Source organism: Buteo buteo, chromosome 5, assembly GCF_964188355.1.
Source record: "Buteo buteo chromosome 5, bButBut1.hap1.1, whole genome shotgun sequence".
NCBI lineage: Eukaryota > Metazoa > Chordata > Aves > Accipitriformes > Accipitridae > Buteo > Buteo buteo.
In genome coordinates, this window is record NC_134175.1 from 6,205,694 (window position 1) to 6,224,127 (window position 18,434).

Below are 18,434 nucleotides of genomic sequence, written 5' to 3' on the forward strand. Positions count from 1 at the left end.
TCAGAAACTTTGCAGGAAGATGCAAGAACCCACATGTTGGGCAATTACAGAGCAGCTGGCCTGTGGAGAAACAACTTACCCATAAGGATCTAGAACAAAAGTTGCAGACCTTTTGCAAAAGGCGGCGCCATTGCTGAAACGGTTCTACTTTGGGATCAAACAGCCATAATCAACTTTTGAACTGTTATAAGATATAAAAGAGGAGACTGGAAGTTGCTATCTCAGCCAACTGATACTTGACCTATACTCCAAATGTCTAAAGATTTAAGATTTAGATTTACTCTTAAATCTACACTTTATGTAACTGTGGACATTTTAATTACCCATAGATTTTCCTCTCTTAAAATTCTGCTAATAATCTGGCCTCCACAATACTGGAGTTAGACAGCTCACATTGCCTGTAAAAAACTCACCTCTTGTCAATTTTAAGTAGACTGTCTTTCAGCATTACTTAATGTCCTTTCGGTTGTCCACTATGAGTAAACAGAGGCATGGGTTTTGACTTACATATTTTGCAGACTTCTTTCCATCCCACACTCAGGTATCCCATCTCTAAAAAGAACAGCACTGAATTCTACAACACAAATTGTGCAGAGACATCAGTGTCCAGAGAGAGGAGGATTACATGCTGAACTGATGAATTTGCTAAAATACTATCTAAATTAAGAAATACTGCAAGCATAGAGTTACCCCCTACAACTTCTGGAGAATATATTAGTAGGATTTGTTGTGGCTAGGGCTACCTGCTAGAGAGTTACCTTCCTTGCACTTTTACAAACTCATCCTGCTTGGACAGCCTTTTCACATTCTGGACCACTAATGCTCTTATGTAACTGAAGTGCCAGAACAAGTCACCAAGAGGGCTACAATCCAATAGGCAATAATTTCTGGAAACTCTCCTCATTTCCTAGCCCTCTCCCACACCCCTTCAAGACAGAACTGAGCGAAGTCTCTCCTGCTCTCTCCAACCTTTCTTGGCTGAAACCTGTTCCAATTTCACCCTGTAAACACCTGATATGAACAGATGAACTGGGAGGGGCCAGAAAGCTCTTCATAGCTTCAGGGGGGTGGAAGTAAACAGAAAAATAGTATATAAGATGCTTCAAGACAGACTTCCAAAGTGCATAGACTCTGACAGGAGGGGTTTGAAAAAAAGCTACTTCTTCAGGCTCCACCTTCAGAGACTCACTTCATTGGAAGAAAGCTAGGTACCAGTCTGCTGTAGCACTTGCAGAAAATTTCATACCTACCCCAGCTGCATTCAGACTACCCACAGTCAGCTGGAAGGTTTTTGTTGCTGTAAGCAAAAATGCCAGCAAGATCCACTGCTCAGCTGGCATGGCTCTGCATTGTCACTGTCTCTGTGGCAACCTATCCAGCACTGCTGCAGAAGCCTCCTAAAAGGAGAACAATCAATGGGAATGCACAGTCCAAGATGACAGGCTGCTGCGATGAGATTAAGGAGCTCAAGCTGCAAGTGGCCAACCTTAGCAGAATGCTGCAGGAGCTGAGCAAGAAGCAGGAAGGTGACTGGGTGAACGTGGTCATGCAGGTGATGGAGCTGGAAGGGAGCACCAAGCAGATGGAGTCCCGCCTCATTGATGCTGAGAGCAAATACTCCGAAATGAACAACCAGATAGATATCATGCAACTCCAGGCAGCTCAGACGGTCACACAAACTTCAGCTGGTAAGGAGGGAGTCACCAAGCTCCCAGATACACCTCTTAATGCACAAAATGAAATAATGACTAGTTCTTAATGCTAGCATGTCCCACTAATGCAGTTAACAAGTATGCATACTGAATACTTCTGCTTGAAGTACTTCTGTAGGCAGGTGATCCTGAGAAAACTAGTTTGAACTCATCTGTCAGAAGTCCAAAAGTCCAGCTGTATTTTAATATCTGTATGTCTGTTATCAGGGAGTGGAAAAACTGAACAGGTACTGTATTTGTACAGTGAGAAACTCAGTCTAATATTTCATTTTCTGAGCACTACATTACCAATCCAAAAAGAAAGGGAGCTGGTTTTGTCAGGGAATGGCTCTGGCAGTGATATCCTCCGAGTTCACAGTGCTGACGGGGGACTAGAAGTTGGTAAAACAATTACAAATGCTCTCCAAGCATTACTGGAGATTTGTAATTGTATCTTTATGACTATCTCTGAACCAGACTAAAAGAGTGATCCATTATTTGAATGATAATTCTCAAAAATTCAAGGCTGTAGATGATGCAAGATGCAAACTGTGATATAAGCCTAGCCAGAACACAGTTAAATTGTTCAAAATTCTCTCTTCCCTCAGGGAAAATTTCACTGCACACAGTGACTGCACAGGCCTGTACTAAACATGGAATGCAGGTGCAGTTTGTAGGTCAGCTACTTGTAAAGCCACTTCCAGAAGAAAGTGTCCATTTTGTTGACTTTTCTCCTAAAATGAAATTCACTGTAGCAAGCTTAAAACTTCCTTAAAAAGAAACTGCTGTTGTCTGGGATGACTGGGTTTGCCAAAAGACTTCATTTGAATTTTTTTTTTTAAATGCAAAGGAAAAACTTCTCAATCTATTTATTAAATTCTTCTTACAAAGAGTTCGACTTGGCTAGTTTTGACACACCACTGTTTACAGTAGGTCTTAAACAAAAATTATACCACAATGAATCTCTTTGGAGCTGTAGTTTTGGAAAAAATACAGTAACACACAGAAGAGACTGGCCTAGAAGGTATTTAAAACAGATGCGTCTCACCTCACCAGGTAAGAGACATTTAGTCTGTACTAAATTGAAAACTGTCAGAATGGATAAAGCCTTGCTTCAGCTAGTTTATCTTCCTCAGAATAGCTGTGCTTTTTACCATCTTCAAGTCAGCTCCTGCACCAGGAGGAAAAGAGGCTTGCAGAGACTGACAGATGACTGCAGTTAAAAGCCACCATCTCTGTCACAGGCTGTAGTGCAAATATGCCCCATCCGCAAACTTGGCTAACCTGTTCAAGCACACAATCAAAACAGGCATCTGGCAGCAGGCCTAGCCATTCTATTATATCAGCCTTTATTATTTGGGAGGAAGACAGCAAATATATATCTTTTTACCTTCTAGCACAGACACAAGCAGTAGCAATGTGAAGAGATGTCTCTTTAGATGGGAAAGATTAAAAAAAAAAAAAAAAAAAAAAAGAAGAGAAAACATCACAAAGTCCCAGTGCTACAATGTCTTTTTCCAGTACATGCATTGATCAAAACTAAACTATTTCAGGAGAACACTAGACTTGTGGGAAGTTTTCTTCACTTAAATTACTCCTTGTATTGCCACTAAGCTTTACATAAACCACACTTACAGGGGAGGAGTTCTTGCTGTTCAGATTCTTACTTTCTGATTCTGATTCAAGTAGATGCTGTCTATGACTGCTCATCACTTTACCAGAGGAACTACCGAATCTCTGGTGTTTACAAGCTACCTCCTGATGAATTTTTGGGGAGTCCAGATCTGGAGGTAAGGATGTCAAGTACACAATGTATATTACATGTCTTTTCAAATATAATTAAGAAATATTTATCTACCACAGAGATGAAAAGAGCACATACTGAGTTATGATACCCTGCACTTTAAATCAGCATCTTTAAGTAGGCAGACTTCAAAGAAGGAAAGAGTGTACATTTAAGAGGGAAAATAGAAAAAGGGTTCATTTAATAAATTTTTTTCCTCATGACTTTTAAACAAAATAGGAATTTCTTCAAGTTGTGAGATCTGGAACAATGTCTTGTCTTCTGTTAAGAGAACTGAACCTTCCTAAATCTGCTGTCAAGTAAGCACTGTCTTTTTTCCTGTCCTAGGTGTTCTGTGACATGGAGACAGATGGAGGTGGCTGGACTATCATTCAAAGACGTAAAGTTGGTCTGACATCTTTCAATAGGGACTGGAAACAATACAGGGAAGGATTTGGCAATATTCGGGGAGATTTTTGGCTGGGAAATGAAAATATCTACCGACTTTCAAGACGCCCCACTGTTCTGCGGGTTGAGTTGGAGGTAATTAATAAGCTCTTAATTTCAGCAGCAAAAGGTTTTTTGTACAAAGTGATTCTCTAGTAGCAGATACCATCTCTTATCTCTATAGAAGGCCCAAAGAATTTGCATGCTTTAATTACAGGAGAAGGAGGTAAGATAGACGTAGTGATACATTCAATGACAAGACATAATTATGTTCTGTACCATGCAAAGTCAGTAGGACAACCTTCTGTCTGCAGACAGATTGTGTCTTAGGGAACATGTGGGGCTCTAGAGAATCCTGCGGAACCCACTGCAGACAGATATCCAGCTGCTGACCACCTCAGTTTTAAGTTTTGCAGAGATGGCCCATAATGTTTTAAAAACACTGAGTCTTTTCCTTTTGTAGCACTTCCTTCCAGCCTGTGTACAAAAGAGTTTGCATTGTATTACCCCAAAACAATTTCTACAGTCTGCTAATGGCTTGGGTTTAACTTAGACTAGTTTATAGCTGGTACAATAGCTTTGAGGGATGGGATAACTATAATGGAAAAAGTGAGCTGAAAGTCTTTGTATCTAAAAGTCACTGTTTCAGAGAGGAAAAAAAATTACTTGAGGCAGCACACTATGAGACAAGGATGTTGAATGCAAGAGCTGTGCACCAGGTTTCCATACATATTGTTTAATACCAGTGCACATAAGACTTGGAAGTATGATGCTTTGCTCTGGAAAGTTTCTTTGCCTTAACAGGTAAGTTTCTGCTGGCTGTGTATGAGACAAAAAAAAAAACCCTCATGAAAACTCTGGTACTGAGAAAAGATAGGCAACATGCACTGTATATAACCATAGATGGTGGAGTCTTTTCATAACTGTTCTAATAGGACCTATCTCTTCTTCACTGCTCTATGGCAGGACTGGGAAGGTAACATACGCTATGCACAATATAAGCAATTCACCCTGAGCAACGAACTAAATAGCTATCGTCTTTTTGTGGGGAACTACACTGGCAACACAGGGCGTGACTCCCTAAGGTACCACAACAACACAGCCTTCAGCACGAAGGACAAGGACAATGACAAGTGCGTGGATGACTGTGCCCAGTTCCGTAAAGGTAAAGCACATATAAACACCTTCCTGTCCTGAAGAGAGCTGCCTCCGTAATTTTTAGAGCGCCTAAGACTCCCCCTTTCCAAGTAACTAGTAAGTAGCAACTGGATGGCAAATCAAGGGAGAAGTGACCAATTCTGGAATACACACCAGTTATGTGGGAAATCTGGCAGTTAAAGCTGATTTACACAGAGCCAGACTGTAGGTCATAGACAGCAGTACTCTTCAAATGATTTAGTGTATGCTTTCACCTACACATACTGTTATCCAGCCCATTATGTGTATCTGCCCATCTGCCAGACTATCTCAGATGTTGATGCAATTCAGTGATGCAGGAAGTCATTCCTGTATATCTATAAGGTTTTCATTTTTTCTTATATTTTTATGAAGTTTCAAGTTCTAGTATTAGGGACTTGTAATTATTCTCCTATATTATTATCCTACACACACCTCAAAGTTCAACCTGAATTCTCATCTTTATTCCTACTCTATTAAGAGCCTGTAATGAGGTTACTCTCTTAATTCAATTTATTATCTTTACACGAGGTATGTCACAAATATAATTGTTTTCACTGCGTCTTGCCCTTTATTTTTAATTACCCTATTGTGCTCCCATGTGACATGCAAATAAAATTGTTGATATCAGCCTCAATAAAATAGTGCAGCTTACTTGCAGAGTCCAGAAACCTTTGAAACACCTTAAGATGTCCAAGCTAAGAACCCAAATTCATTTCCTGTGCTAACGTCTTAGAGTCAGAGACAGAAGCATGTCAAGGAAATATTCTAAGAGGAATGAGCAACTAAATGAAAAGCTACTGGACTAATTTGACTATGGAACTGTAAAATCTTTATGTATTTAGTATCTATGCTAAGTTTTGAATTTACCTGCAATCCCAGCTATTAGGGCCATAGGCTCCAGGGACTAAATGCTGCATCGTGGCCACTCTCCTCCAGAAAGAGCAATAATTCTTACTATTAATACAAAACATACCTGTTTTAAGTAAACAGCTCACCAGGAATCTATTAATTTGTTTTCTGAAAAGGTGGATATTGGTACAATTGCTGCACAGATTCCAATCTGAACGGGGTTTACTACCGCAAAGGAGAACACACCAAAAACATGGATGGCATCACCTGGTACGGATGGCATGGATCAACCTATTCATTGAAGAGAGTTGAGATGAAGATCCGGCCAGAGGATTTCAAACCGTAGAGGGAATCAATATTTGATTGTACAGCTATATGATGCCACTGCACAGAAGGTGGGCAACGGACAGCTCAAAATCAGCCAAATAATTGTTCATTTCATCTAGTATGTGCAACAGGTAGATACTGCCTGTGTACACACACAAACACTAAGACACACTAAGCACCCGCCACAGCCACTAGTGTTATCAGGGCTCAAACTTATTTCCTCCTCTTAAGGCTCTTTCCAAAGGGAAAAATACTGTATTAGAATAGGTTAGAACAGAATGCACTTACAGCACCTTCAGAAAACCTATTGGTGTGTTTTCACTAGCATTGTGATTAGTGGGTTGCCTTAGTACTAACCAGCCAGGCAGGGACTGAAAAAAAAGAAAAAAAAAAAAAAGCCTCCTTGTTGCCTTTCCTTCAGTGTCTAGAGTAAGCATTGCTGAGTAACTCCATCCAAGAGGGACTCAAATCACAAAATGACATACTCATTTCAAACGAGAGGAATCAATCACAAGTGCCCCTGATGCACCTTTCTTTAGTGTATAGTAAGTGGCTTACATTCCTGCAGAGGAAAAAACAAAGTTCAAAAGTTTTGGATTAATTAGTATTGCCCAGGTTCTCTCCTGAAGTTTTACTGCCATCTCCTGCTGCTGCCTCAAATAAGTCCTCACAGAGGGCTGCACCCAGCAGATAGTAACCCTGGAGGAAGGATTTGTCCCATATGCTCCGTGATGCTTGTTCCTAGCCACAGATCACCTAAAGGTTGATAAACTAGAAAGCAACTTTCTGGGCTGCTATAAAATTATGTTCAAGTTAGAATGTAAGTGTGCTATATGTCAGTAAGACTAAGAGAGAACAGCAGGTTAGCAAAAAAAAATCCAGACCCAGCCACCCAGCCAAAAAACTCAACTCCAACACTTAAAACCACTGTATCTATGAGCAGAACACTAGTATGCATCAGAGAATCTATAAGTGCCAAAAGTTATTCAAACGTAAGGGAATGTTTGCCAGCATACCGCACTGAGGAGTATTAAAATCTGTTCTAAAGACTATCCCAATTACAAGTTACCTAGAGATGTTACATCAAAAATCAGTACGTTTCTCCCTTACATAACAAAGTGTTAAAAATAACAGTTAAAAAAGAGACTCCTCCTGTAGCCATACTGCTGTTTGAATATGTTGGAAGAGATAGTTATAGTTAATATATCTATTTTTATTCACCTTAAAGAGAGTTTGAATCTAATTTAAATTGTTCAGTCTTGTGTGAAATAGGAGATAAAGGTGTATCGGGAATTGCCTTACATACATTTGACTGGTCATACTGTAAATTTCAAGACTGTGTGGAACTATAGTTGGAACTATTTTAACTGTGGTCTATAAAATGGATTTTTAAAGGTTTCTAAACTTTTTCATTTCTAATAAATTGTCTTTCATTTTTAATCCTGCTTTACTTCAAGTCTTTGCTGCTTTACTTGCTTTTTGATACACAAAGAAACAGCTGCACAAGTGATTGAGGCCAAGAAAGGGAATACATTGAATTCTGTATTTTCCTCAGAAAAACAAGAGAGGACAAAGGATGAAAAAAAAGGGGAAAAAACCAGAAAAGCACAACTCCAAGAAAGTAGGAGGGCTGAAAAATTCACTGCATACAGCCAAACCTAAGTTTTCGCTCAACCAAAATAAACTTATCTATCTCAAATGGTAGAGTTAACATTTCTGTGATATAAAACTGAGATTCACATTTTAAAACATGTAGTTTAGTACCAAATCTCGTGCAGGTATTTCAGGCTAACATTCTTCTTGTTGACAAAGCTCAGGAAACAATACACTGTTGTTATAATATCTTCTATTGATATATGAAGAATGAGACCTACCTAAGCTAGATGAGCAGAATTTAATGAGGAATTTTAATTAACAACTTCAGCTTTTCTGACTTATTTATATGTAGGTGTTGAAATCTCTCTCATCTAACTTACAGCCACTCCATGACATCCCATATTGAACTTAAAGGGTGAGAGGTAGAAATCAGAAGACTCCACTTTTTCCTGTGCAACTTCCCATGGCTTCTATCATCATTTCAACCATATAATGGAAGGGCGGAACTCAGCAGCTAGGACTGTACATCTGCAAGCTAGTTAGTAAGCCTACAACACATTCTTGTGGCAGAGAGTGAAATCCTAAGAATTACCTAGATTCATCCTAATGGTATCCTAAATTGGGTACTGATGCAAGAGCAGAAATCCCATCAGTTGTGATCCTACCTGATGAGAGACTCTAGAATGGCTGGGGTGGGACCCTTTTGAAATTCCAGCTCCTTGTAGTGAAGGGCCTTGGCATATGCTCGACATTTTGCAGCTCTTTCCCCCAGGAGGACAATGCCATTATCATCTCTCAAAGGCAGTGGACCCTGGGTAGAAGCACATACATCAAAAGCAGGATGAGTATAAAAAAGACGTACGTATGAACTATATTAAGAACCTTTCCATAGACTGGACATCAGCCAGCTAGCCAGCATTAGAAAAGAGTTGCCTAACAGCATCTCTACCTTGTCACTGTGTTCCATGAATTCTGCCAAGTTCAGCAGTGTCTGAGTGACTTCTGCAATGTCCTGAGAAGTCAGGGCCAATTCAATGCTTCGGATCAGCTCATCCTGCTGGTCTTCATTCAGTTCAGACCAGCATGAAACAAAAGCAGCATTGAAGAGATCTCTGAGGAGGAAAACAAAAGAGAGTGAGAGGTAGGGATTCACCATTCAGGAGAAAAGTCTATTTGACAGTGGACTTGGCTTCTCATCCAGAGGAAGAAAGCCACAAAATGTATTTATATGTCTACCTGCAATTAATAGTTATCAGTTTTTATAGAGCTAACTTCTATACCAAATACTTTGTGAAACCTGCATTTTAAAAATATACAATAGGACAATATACTACAATAGTAGAAATATTGTACTATCATATGCTAGCAAGTATTTTAGGCTACAACAAACTCTTCATAGCAGCAAGGATGCTCTTCTCTTCCGCTATAAAGAACCAGGCCTAGTCTATCTTAGATCACAAGGGAATGTAGTGAAAAAGATGATTGTACATTTCTCTGGACACACATGCTGCAACACTTGTGTTGTCTGTGCTCACTAGAGGACTGCAATAGCTGGAGTTTGCATTAGTGGTAAAGCTTGAGAAGAAGAAAAGGTGTGAAAAACAGATATGGTGACAGCCCTTGTCACTGCTAGTACTGTGGAGGAATAACTGTGGGATGGGTTTGAGATGCATGGAGTATACATGGAAGATGCTAGCATTACCTCTGCCTACCTAGGAGCTGCTGACTTTTCATCATGCTGTTTGCCCTTCTATTTCAAAAATGACAAAACTCACATTAAGACAAAATTAAACCAGGAATGAACACTTTTCTAACGGCAGTAGTCAGACTCATATACACTGAGATGGCAAGTGTGTATCATCAAGAAGAGATAAAGAGGCAACTGCTTACAGAGGCTCAAAGTTTCTCCAGACATACAGGTTGCAAAAGAAAAAGCACTGTGGCTTATTCCACTCACAGGCATTTTTATTCACCCGCAGTAGATCCTTGAAACTATTTCATACTCTGTTGTTTTTCCAGCTTCACTTTTATGTGCCTTACGTTATTTCTAGCCTAATATGCAGAATTCCACTGAAAGATTTTGTGTATATGATGGAGCAGCCAACTGGGAAGGGTGGAAATGAAATCAAGTTGCCAGCTATTTGATTTGTCCCAAAGCAGGAACTATTTATGGAACCTAAGAGCTTTTAAGTAACTTTCTTTTTCCTTATAATATCTGGCTTGCATCTACAATTTCAAGTGATCCGAAAAAAACAGAATTACACTACCGAGCCATGGGATTATATGCCTGAGCCAGGGCCCAGCACGAGCGCAAGGATGGCGAGGAGGAATCTTTCAGCAGCTCCAAACTCAGTCGTCTTAACCATTCCAACCAGTCATCTTTGGAAACTCTTCTCGCTGCTCCCCAGGCCTGCAGTACAAAGCAAGATAATTCAACTACCAAATGAAGCACTATCCAAAAGCATAAGAAATCCATCAGCAGGCAGCATTACTTCTTTACAGCTCCAAATCACATTGTTGAGACTCTTTTCAATTCCCTGAAATCCATTACCTTTACCAGATAATTTGCAGTACTTCAGTCTCATTTCTAAGAAATCTTCCCTAAACGTATTCCTGTCATGACATGCCACGTATTTAACATGAATAATTCTTCCCCTACAAAAATACATCAAGAGCTGAAGCCACTGTTGAAACATCAGCTTAAAAATACTTAATGCATTTAGAATTACATTTAAGTCCAGCATTTTCAAACCAATCCATCCCACTACTGAACTGAGTGCTACATGCATTTACTGTTCAAATTAGCCAGTGCTTAGCTATTAAGTTCTATACTGGCTTCAAGAGAATATAGCACCAAGATATAAGATAAGTGGCTGATAAAAAAAGGCACAGGCTCTGAAATGGATGTCTCTAGAAGGTACAGATGACTCCTTGTAGTCTAGGAAGTCATGTTCATACTTCACATAACAAGAAAGCATCAAGATTACTTCACGGCCATTAATAGTCTGATAATTCAGCTTCTCCTGTCTTTAAAGTTTCTTAGCACCTTCTAATTTTAAAGAGAGTCTCAGACACTACTTTGACCTCAGTTTTGTACAGAACTGGCAACAGAAAAGAGATGGAAATAAATGTAGTTTAGATGCACTGGACAGACTCCTTAGATGTGACACAATAGCTCCTCCCTTCAGTAGCAAACTCATGCTGGTCAGCACTCCAGTCTTACCTTCTGCAGGTTGATGGTGCTAACATGTAATTTCTTCATGGGACCTGTTTCCACAGGACCACTGGCCAAAGTTTCTCCCTGGTTGCTTCTCAACATTCGGTGCTGATAAATCAGGGGATCCTCCTCTTCATCAGCAAGAGTATAGCCCTACAATAAATGGCCTACAGTGAAGATCACACCCTCACATACAAAAGCAATTTTCTACAAGCCAAATGGATGATAAAATCAGAGAACTATCCAATGTCAAAGCAAAATTTGTGAGGCAAACAACCATGTTTCATTATAATGATTACAACTGATAAACCAGAGAACTCAAATTACATCCCTTTTCTATTCAAGGTAACTGGTAAGAAATCTTAGCTCCTAGTATTAAAAGTCAAAATAATACACCTTAAAACAAACACTCTTTCCTGTTTGACTCACTAGTAAGCCTAGAACAGCAGTGTGCTACTTGTTCCACACTAATCAAATTGCAAAGCAATTACTGAGTTTTTGAAATGTGGGACATACTACAGAAAATGCTGAGACAAGGTCTCCTTAAGACCTGAAACTATGGAAAAAATAGGGTAAAATCCACATTTAAGAACTACTGAGAAAAAAGTAATGACACTAGCTACAAGTCTAAGTTCTTACCTAGAACTTGCAGTGATTTTTCCATCGGATGATATTTTTCCCAATGCAATCTCAAAGTCTCCTTAAAAAGCTGTACTTAAACATACAAATACAGCAACAACTATTCTTCATTTTATGAGTAACTCAAAGTGAAGTTTCCAACTACTTCTTTTTCAACATGAAAACATCCCCAAAGTACCCTTACGCAAACAACTATATACTTGTCACCTCACCTTTACAATTCTGCAGATAAGAACGTCATAGCGTTGATGGTTAATTCTGTGTCGCACCAGAACTTTGTTCACCATCGGGATAAAAATCTGGTACTGTACAGGGGAATACATCAAAAGCTAGTTACTCAGTCTCACCAAGAGCAGTAAAATTCCACCTTTGTTTCAATGATCTTACACGAAACCAATTCTAAAAGTTTGATTTCAGTAACTCCCGATTCCAGAAACGACTAAGAGAAGAAAAATCTGTTTTCTTTAAAATGCAGAGTGAGTGCATTACAAATATTCAACTTTAAAGCCTTGATCTTTGAGACAGTCCCTCCTTCTGTGAGTTTTCAAGCCCAAGAAGAATATTACCTTCTTTCCCAGCTGGAACACCAGAGAGGAGAGGGTGTCCATTGCAGTTGTTCGTAGCTCAGGGCTCTGATCTAGTGTTCGCACAATGGGATGAATAATCCGTGAAGCATAATCAGTGAAATCCAGGGACTCTGTCAAGCGGTCCACTGTTTCTAGAGCAGCTCTAAAGTCAGAGCAGAAAGAAGGGAGGACTTACCTCTCATGGTATAAGACAGGAGAAATGAAATGTAAAAATACATAAGTGATTCACACTCAGTCCTCCTAGGCATCAACACTAATAGAAAAAACAGGTCACCAGAACTCTGTTAATGCAGCCAGTACATGCAGGATAGCTTGCAAGTTGCAGTGACTAAAATACTGGCAGGTGAGAACCAGAAAATAATAGCCTATACCCAAGAAAAGCTAGTAACAGTGCTGTGACGCCCAACCAAAAATAACTTTCCATACTAATTTAACACAGAGAAAACCCATGGAAGGAACTAAGTGGTATTTCATTCTGCATGTGGCTACGGCAGCCATTGCAGAACTTGGATACCACCAGCAAAAAAAGAGACTGCAAAGCCACCAACACTTACTTGCGAGCCACCACTGGGACATCTGGGGCATCAAATAGCTTTACAATGGGAGGTAGTAACAAATGAAGGTAGTCATCCAAGTTTGCTCCGAAGAGCTGAATCGCATTCAATAGCTGGAGGGAAAAATGACCCGATGTGACTCAAAGTCAGGAAAGAAATGCATTCTAAATCAGTCAGTATCCAGTGAAAAGTTGCTTCAACCCTGCACTTTAAACAAAGCACTGTCTGCATCATTTCACACTAAGCCACTGCTGAACAGCACCTATCCTATTTGCTTGCGACACACAAGCAAGAAGCCCTGCTGGAGCATTGCACATTGGGCACGCAACTGCCTTAGCACTATGCAAATCAACCCAGCTGCTGTAGCTTCCCACTCACCTTGACAGAGACAATGCGACTCTGACTACTGTCATGCATGAAGACCCGTAACATGTGAGGAATGAGCTGAGGCAGATAAAGTTTGAATTCGCCTCCTAGAGCTACCACAATTTGCTCAATAAGTAGGATAATTGTGCTCTGTATGGAGTTGTTCATGACCCAGAAGTCCTACAGAAGAAAAAAGGAGGGGGGAGGCAGAAATTAAACAGTTCTTCAACTGAGCTATACCAGTTACAAAAAAAGCAAACTGTAGGAGACAGTCGCTAGATGAATTCAAGATTGCAGGGAGGGACTACACCTCCCTTATAGACTAATATAAATTGGCAGTTTTGGTCTGTTTTTAAAACACTCTGTGCCTTCAGTATATAGCTGTTAAAAACAACCTCTAGGCAACTGATTTTTCCTAATCCTTCTAAGTGTTTGCAAACAGTAAGTGAAAATGAAGTGAAATGCCACCTATTTATGAACTCCAAACACCTCTTGCTAAAACTATGTTTCTGACAGTAATAAGTGCACAAAATCCAAGCGCTCAAAAGAACTCAGGCACTTAGCAGAATCTAGGAGCTACTCTTATTGCAGTTACTAGCAATAATGTATATTATTGTTTCAAATACATGTTATTGCAAAATACAATTATTACTTCAAATGCATGGAATTCTGCCTCCATATGAATTTACAAAGTAATTGATACATTTGATAATGACAGAAACACTATCCACCTTTTCTGACAGTAAAATCCTGGCTTAAAGATTGTACTCACTCTCATCAGTGTGACAATTTCATCCATATAGGGCCGAATATGACTTCTCACAAAGGACACCAACATCCCTAGCTGCTGGAACAGGAACTGGAAAGAAGAAACATGTAATGATCAATGTAGCTTATTCAAACATCAAAGCAACACTGGGTGAACAACGTTTCACAGGCCAATTGCAAGCTCATTTACCAAACAAATAGCATGCATAGCTCCTATATGCTCAAAAACTGGGGCTAAATTCTTGGCTGCTTCAGCTCAGTGGTTTGGGGTTTTGGGTGATGGGGGTGGGAGTAGTTTTGGGTTTTTTGGTTCGTTCCTCCCCAACTTGGATCAAAAGTTTTATAAGCTCAAAACCTTAGACAGTCAAGCATACAAATAGGGGTTTATAACGTGTCAGCAGATTTATAAACTGACAAAACAGACTTGCAAGCACAAACCTAAACTACAGAGCTTTGTAATTTAGGTTTGAAGGATGCTTCCAAAAATTTAGCCCCTAATCTTTCCCCCTGCCTGTAAATCAAACTGCCACACATTTTAAGATACTCTTTCTGTACTCTTTCCCATCCCCACCAAGATATATTGGTGAAAAGTTACTGGGGAAGAGAGTTTGGTCCTTGCCAGAAATATTACATTTTTTTGAAAGATGGTTGATTATACCATAGAAGAATTTTGACTGAGACAATTTTATTCAGATATACTATGACAGTTTTGCAATTCCTTTTGCCCCAATACAGTCTTACGCATTCAGTCATGACAATGAATTTACTTTTGAGACTGTTATGAAATAATGTGGGTTAAATTGCTTTGTCCACGAAACAAATGTAGTCTTTTTTCCTCTAGGAAAATAGGGAAATGTAAGTTATATATTAAATTTCAATTCTTCATGCAGAATTTGAAGACTATAGTGACAAAATACGAAGTGGAGCTCAGAAAGATAGATAACCGATCTTTGTGAAAACTAAGTAAGAAGTAACATCAGCTACTTTAGTGAGAGCAGTATACCTACATTTACCAAAAATGAACCCTGAGCTCCTGTACTGTGCCTTTTTTTGGTGTTGTGAGAAGATGCTTACATATAGGACAAGGACCTGCCTCCATTAGGCTTTAGTGTCACGCGTACCCACCTCAGCTCTTCTCCCCAGTACACTTTCACCATCTTCTTTTACCTGAAAATTTTTAAACAGAGTGTGCACAACTGCATAGCTTTCAAGCAAGTTAGATCAGTCAGGTCTAGGAGTTCGGCCAACCCAGGCGTGTGAGATGTTTTCCTTCCAATCTGAGTAGTAGTTCAGTCTGGGAGAAAACAGTGGTTCTATAGCAGGGTTGGGATTCTGCTAAGGGAGCACCCATCCCACCTATAAAACACAGTACCAATAACTAGTGCAAACTGCCCTTCCCACCCCAGAGATTATTTTCAGCTGTCTGAGGAAAAGGCTCAGCAAACAGCAGCCATCTCTGGTTAGATGAACCTTAAGCCCATTATTATCTTCACGCAATTCTCATTTCCTTCTAAAACTGTAACTTAAGTGGGAAGGAAGAGAAAGCATTGCTGTGAAATCACCACCCACACTGCTCTGAATGTTAGCAGACTGTAGCAAATTGAATTTTCCTTGATGAGGCAAAGTACATGGTTGCATCAGAAATTTAAAGAATCTACCTCTATTATTTAATAATACTGTTTGCAACAGTACATTAATGCAGAGATCACTGAAAGCTCTGGAAGCTGCACAGGCTGTTTTCCTGAACAAGACCAGCTTGATAAAAAAAACAGAATCAAATATTGGCCTTCTAAAGATTATGCTCAGAAGCAGCTGTTTCAGTAAGAAGCAGAAAAATTGTTTCCACTGGATATTCTACCAAATGCTTACAGGAGAGAAAAAGCAAAGCTGAACTTCACTTCTGCAGCATGCTTGGCAGCAACACACAGCATAGCAATGCCCAAAGCCAGTTGCATTCTCTTTTAAAAAATGGATTCTTATTTAAGGGCAGTGGAACAGGAAGGAAGAAGTAGTGGTCCCCAGTACACTCACCTCTCTGATGGCACCATCACAAACCCGTATTACATTAAGGAACGTTGGCATGACCTGGGGCAGGAATTGCACACACTTCAGCCCAAGAGATTTGAAAATAAAGGTGATAGCCTGAACTACCATAGTGTGGTGTTGGGACAAGGATTGGTCTCGGAAAATTCTCATCAATGCCACCATAGAGACAGCTGGATAGAATTCATCCAGAGGGAGGTTTCCCATGTTCACCAACATCTCACTGGTACTGTAGTCCGCTAGAAGAAAGAAGGCAGTGTCACAAGCTACATATTAAATGGTCTTGAATACCAGTTCAGGAGCACCCAAGTATTAGGTGAAAACATGTACACTAATGATTTATTAATAAGAGGAGACAAACTGGTAACAACAAAGCAGAACAACAACAAAAACATCAAGACCTGTTTGTAGGTCATGAAGCTATTCACTTGAAATAAATTCAGATGCTTACAAGAATCCTGGCTGGATTTGGACTCCGAGAGGCTGACGGCTGAAGCATCTCGTGACTGATCAATCATGCCAATGTTCACTTTGTGTTTGTAAGGGTCCAAAGCACCCAACAACCCTAACACACGAATAGCCTGATAAGACAGAAACAAAACCAAAATTCATCAGAACTTCATAATCAAGGCAGAAGTCAACCCATGAACCTGCAGGTTTGGAAAGGTCCTGAGGATTAACGAGAAAAGATCTGGAACTAAATTGACTAACTGGAAAAAACATCAGTGCTTTCCTTTCAACTGCTGGAGGCCATTTCACTGACTCAACACTTTCACCTCTTAAATCTGCTTACTGTACTTCTATCAGCCACAACAACTGTATTTCACCTCCCTCCCCACCCTGAATCTATGCAGACACATTTGACAGCTCTCTCCCCCCCAAAAACTTTTAGAAATGGTTGTGTAATAGCTTCATGTTCATACCTCTCTACGGGTGCCCTGGTTCTGCTCAGTCTTCAGGAAGTTCAGAAGCACCTCCAGCAAAGTTGGGTACTTCCTGTATGGTTCCACCACATAACCAGTGCTGGCCACAAGCTGTCCCAGTGTCCAAAGAGCTACCTGGCAAGATCAAGCCCAGAGAAGATTAGTTTTGACCGCGGAATTTATTATGTCTCCTAATCCATCAGTCATTCAACTTCTATAAAGTTTTTTTGAGCACTCTAGCATGACACTGCAAACCACAATCCATGGTTTGAAAGCCTCTATAAAGAGTGGTTTTTAATAAGCAATAGCAAAGGAATGATAATCAACAATTTGTTAAGACTCTGACTCCTGTAATTGCCCTCAGTCAGAGATACAATTCAAATAGGCATTCAGTTCATTGAGTCCAAGCCTTCCAATAAAAACTGCTTCCCTTTTTTTTCCCCTTTCTTCTTCTTCTCCTTTAACACCTCTGTATAATGTCACAACAGACAGGCACTGCAATCCCTCACCTGTGTGCCACAAGTGTGACTATACACTCCACAAGAGAGACTCAAGTGATTTAAAGGTTCATTTTAGCAGCTATGATGGAACACATAGATATTCTGTTACAGCTTTGGTCACAGTGGATGGCAAGTTTAGTGCAGTTGTCAAACACTCACTTGTCTTTTAGCCAGCAGGGAGGAGTCCTGTAGCATGTCCATAATTATAATGAAAAGCTCATCCACCCACTTCCTCATTTCCAGTCCACTGACCTATTGAAAGACAAAAATCAAAGTCCTTCATCTAGCATTGCCAAAAGTTTAACAACTGACAAGCTTGACAAAGAAGTACCTGCAGTATCCTTACCTGTGCAAGCTCCCCTATGGTAGCTAGGACATTGTTAATCACCCCTGGATTTGGATCTGGATCAGGATCTTTCAGTTTCACAATCAGTGCCTGGTAGGTGACAGAGGAACAAATTACAGTGTGTTTAAAAGACTCCTTGCTGTACATACAGTACTCAAAATTATCTTTCCTTTTGCTTACATCTGAAATAGATTCCACAGAGGCTCAACTTGCATCATGGTGAGCATTTCAACATTAAATGAAACTTCTATTTCACAAACTTTATGCAAATCCAGAATCAAGTTAGGCTACACTGTCACATACATGTATTACTGTGTGTAACACCCACACCAATCTCACTTTTCCCTGCTATGACGAAGCAAAAGGACTGCAGCTCCTGAGGGCCATGTATCCATTTGCTATATCATCTCACTCCAAAGTCACTAGGAAAATATAGAGACTCTACCTTAAGGATAGGCTCCATATATGGACGAATGAGGCGTGGAGCATTAGAAACCAGGTGACCCAACATCCTGGCACTTTGCTCTTTAATCCTGCCAACACCACTGTGTTCCAGCTCCGTTAGAATCTGCAGAAAAGACAATGGAAGCATGAGAAGAGGAAAAATAAAGGTAGGCAA

The 18,434-nt window shown here is 40.0% G+C and overlaps 2 protein-coding genes across 6 annotated transcripts in view; one reads left to right on the forward strand and one right to left on the reverse strand.

Moving 5' to 3' along the window:
• The window catches only part of MTOR (mechanistic target of rapamycin kinase), a 68,307-nt gene that overhangs the window by 38,962 nt on the left and 10,911 nt on the right, over window positions 1-18,434 (reverse strand). For 3 of the 4 annotated variants that reach the window (XM_075027398.1, XM_075027401.1, XM_075027400.1), the window contains 16 exons: window positions 18,261-18,383; window positions 17,816-17,905; window positions 17,629-17,721; window positions 16,970-17,104; window positions 16,498-16,627; window positions 16,035-16,285; window positions 15,129-15,170; window positions 14,008-14,094; window positions 13,248-13,415; window positions 12,870-12,982; window positions 12,295-12,457; window positions 11,941-12,033; window positions 11,096-11,242; window positions 10,140-10,282; window positions 8,822-8,984; window positions 8,538-8,683 (listed from right to left, as the gene is read on the reverse strand). In XM_075027398.1, the coding sequence (XP_074883499.1) occupies window positions 8,538-8,683; window positions 8,822-8,984; window positions 10,140-10,282; window positions 11,096-11,242; window positions 11,941-12,033; window positions 12,295-12,457; window positions 12,870-12,982; window positions 13,248-13,415; window positions 14,008-14,094; window positions 15,129-15,170; window positions 16,035-16,285; window positions 16,498-16,627; window positions 16,970-17,104; window positions 17,629-17,721; window positions 17,816-17,905; window positions 18,261-18,383 (2,087 nt within the window). The remainder of the gene's footprint in view (window positions 1-8,537; window positions 8,684-8,821; window positions 8,985-10,139; window positions 10,283-11,095; window positions 11,243-11,940; window positions 12,034-12,294; window positions 12,458-12,869; window positions 12,983-13,247; window positions 13,416-14,007; window positions 14,095-15,128; window positions 15,171-16,034; window positions 16,286-16,497; window positions 16,628-16,969; window positions 17,105-17,628; window positions 17,722-17,815; window positions 17,906-18,260; window positions 18,384-18,434) is intronic. The other variant, XM_075027399.1, reaches the window with a different exon arrangement.
• On the forward strand, window positions 1,139-6,755 carry ANGPTL7 (angiopoietin like 7). Of its 2 annotated transcripts, none has more exons than XM_075027406.1 (5): window positions 1,139-1,688; window positions 3,378-3,481; window positions 3,823-4,017; window positions 4,888-5,086; window positions 6,126-6,755. In XM_075027406.1, the coding sequence occupies exons 1-5, from the start codon at window positions 1,310-1,312 to the stop codon at window positions 6,293-6,295; spliced, it is 1,047 nt and encodes a 348-aa protein (XP_074883507.1). In that variant the 5' UTR covers window positions 1,139-1,309; the 3' UTR covers window positions 6,296-6,755. The 2 variants fall into 2 exon arrangements, with proteins under 2 accessions (XP_074883507.1, XP_074883508.1); XM_075027407.1 differs by having other exon boundaries at window positions 3,381-3,481.

What these genes read in the sequence shown, in the direction of transcription:
- ANGPTL7 (XM_075027406.1), top strand. Translation starts at nt 1,310, where the DNA reads ATGCCAGCAAGATCCACTGCTCAGCTGGCATGGCTCTGCATTGTCACT. An exon ending in TTCTGCGGGTTGAGTTGGAG is followed by an intron (nt 4,018 to 4,887) that starts GTAATTAATAAG and finishes GCTCTATGGCAG; the next exon opens with GACTGGGAAGGTAACATACG. An exon ending in CTGTGCCCAGTTCCGTAAAG is followed by an intron (nt 5,087 to 6,125) that starts GTAAAGCACATA and finishes TTTTCTGAAAAG; the next exon opens with GTGGATATTGGTACAATTGC.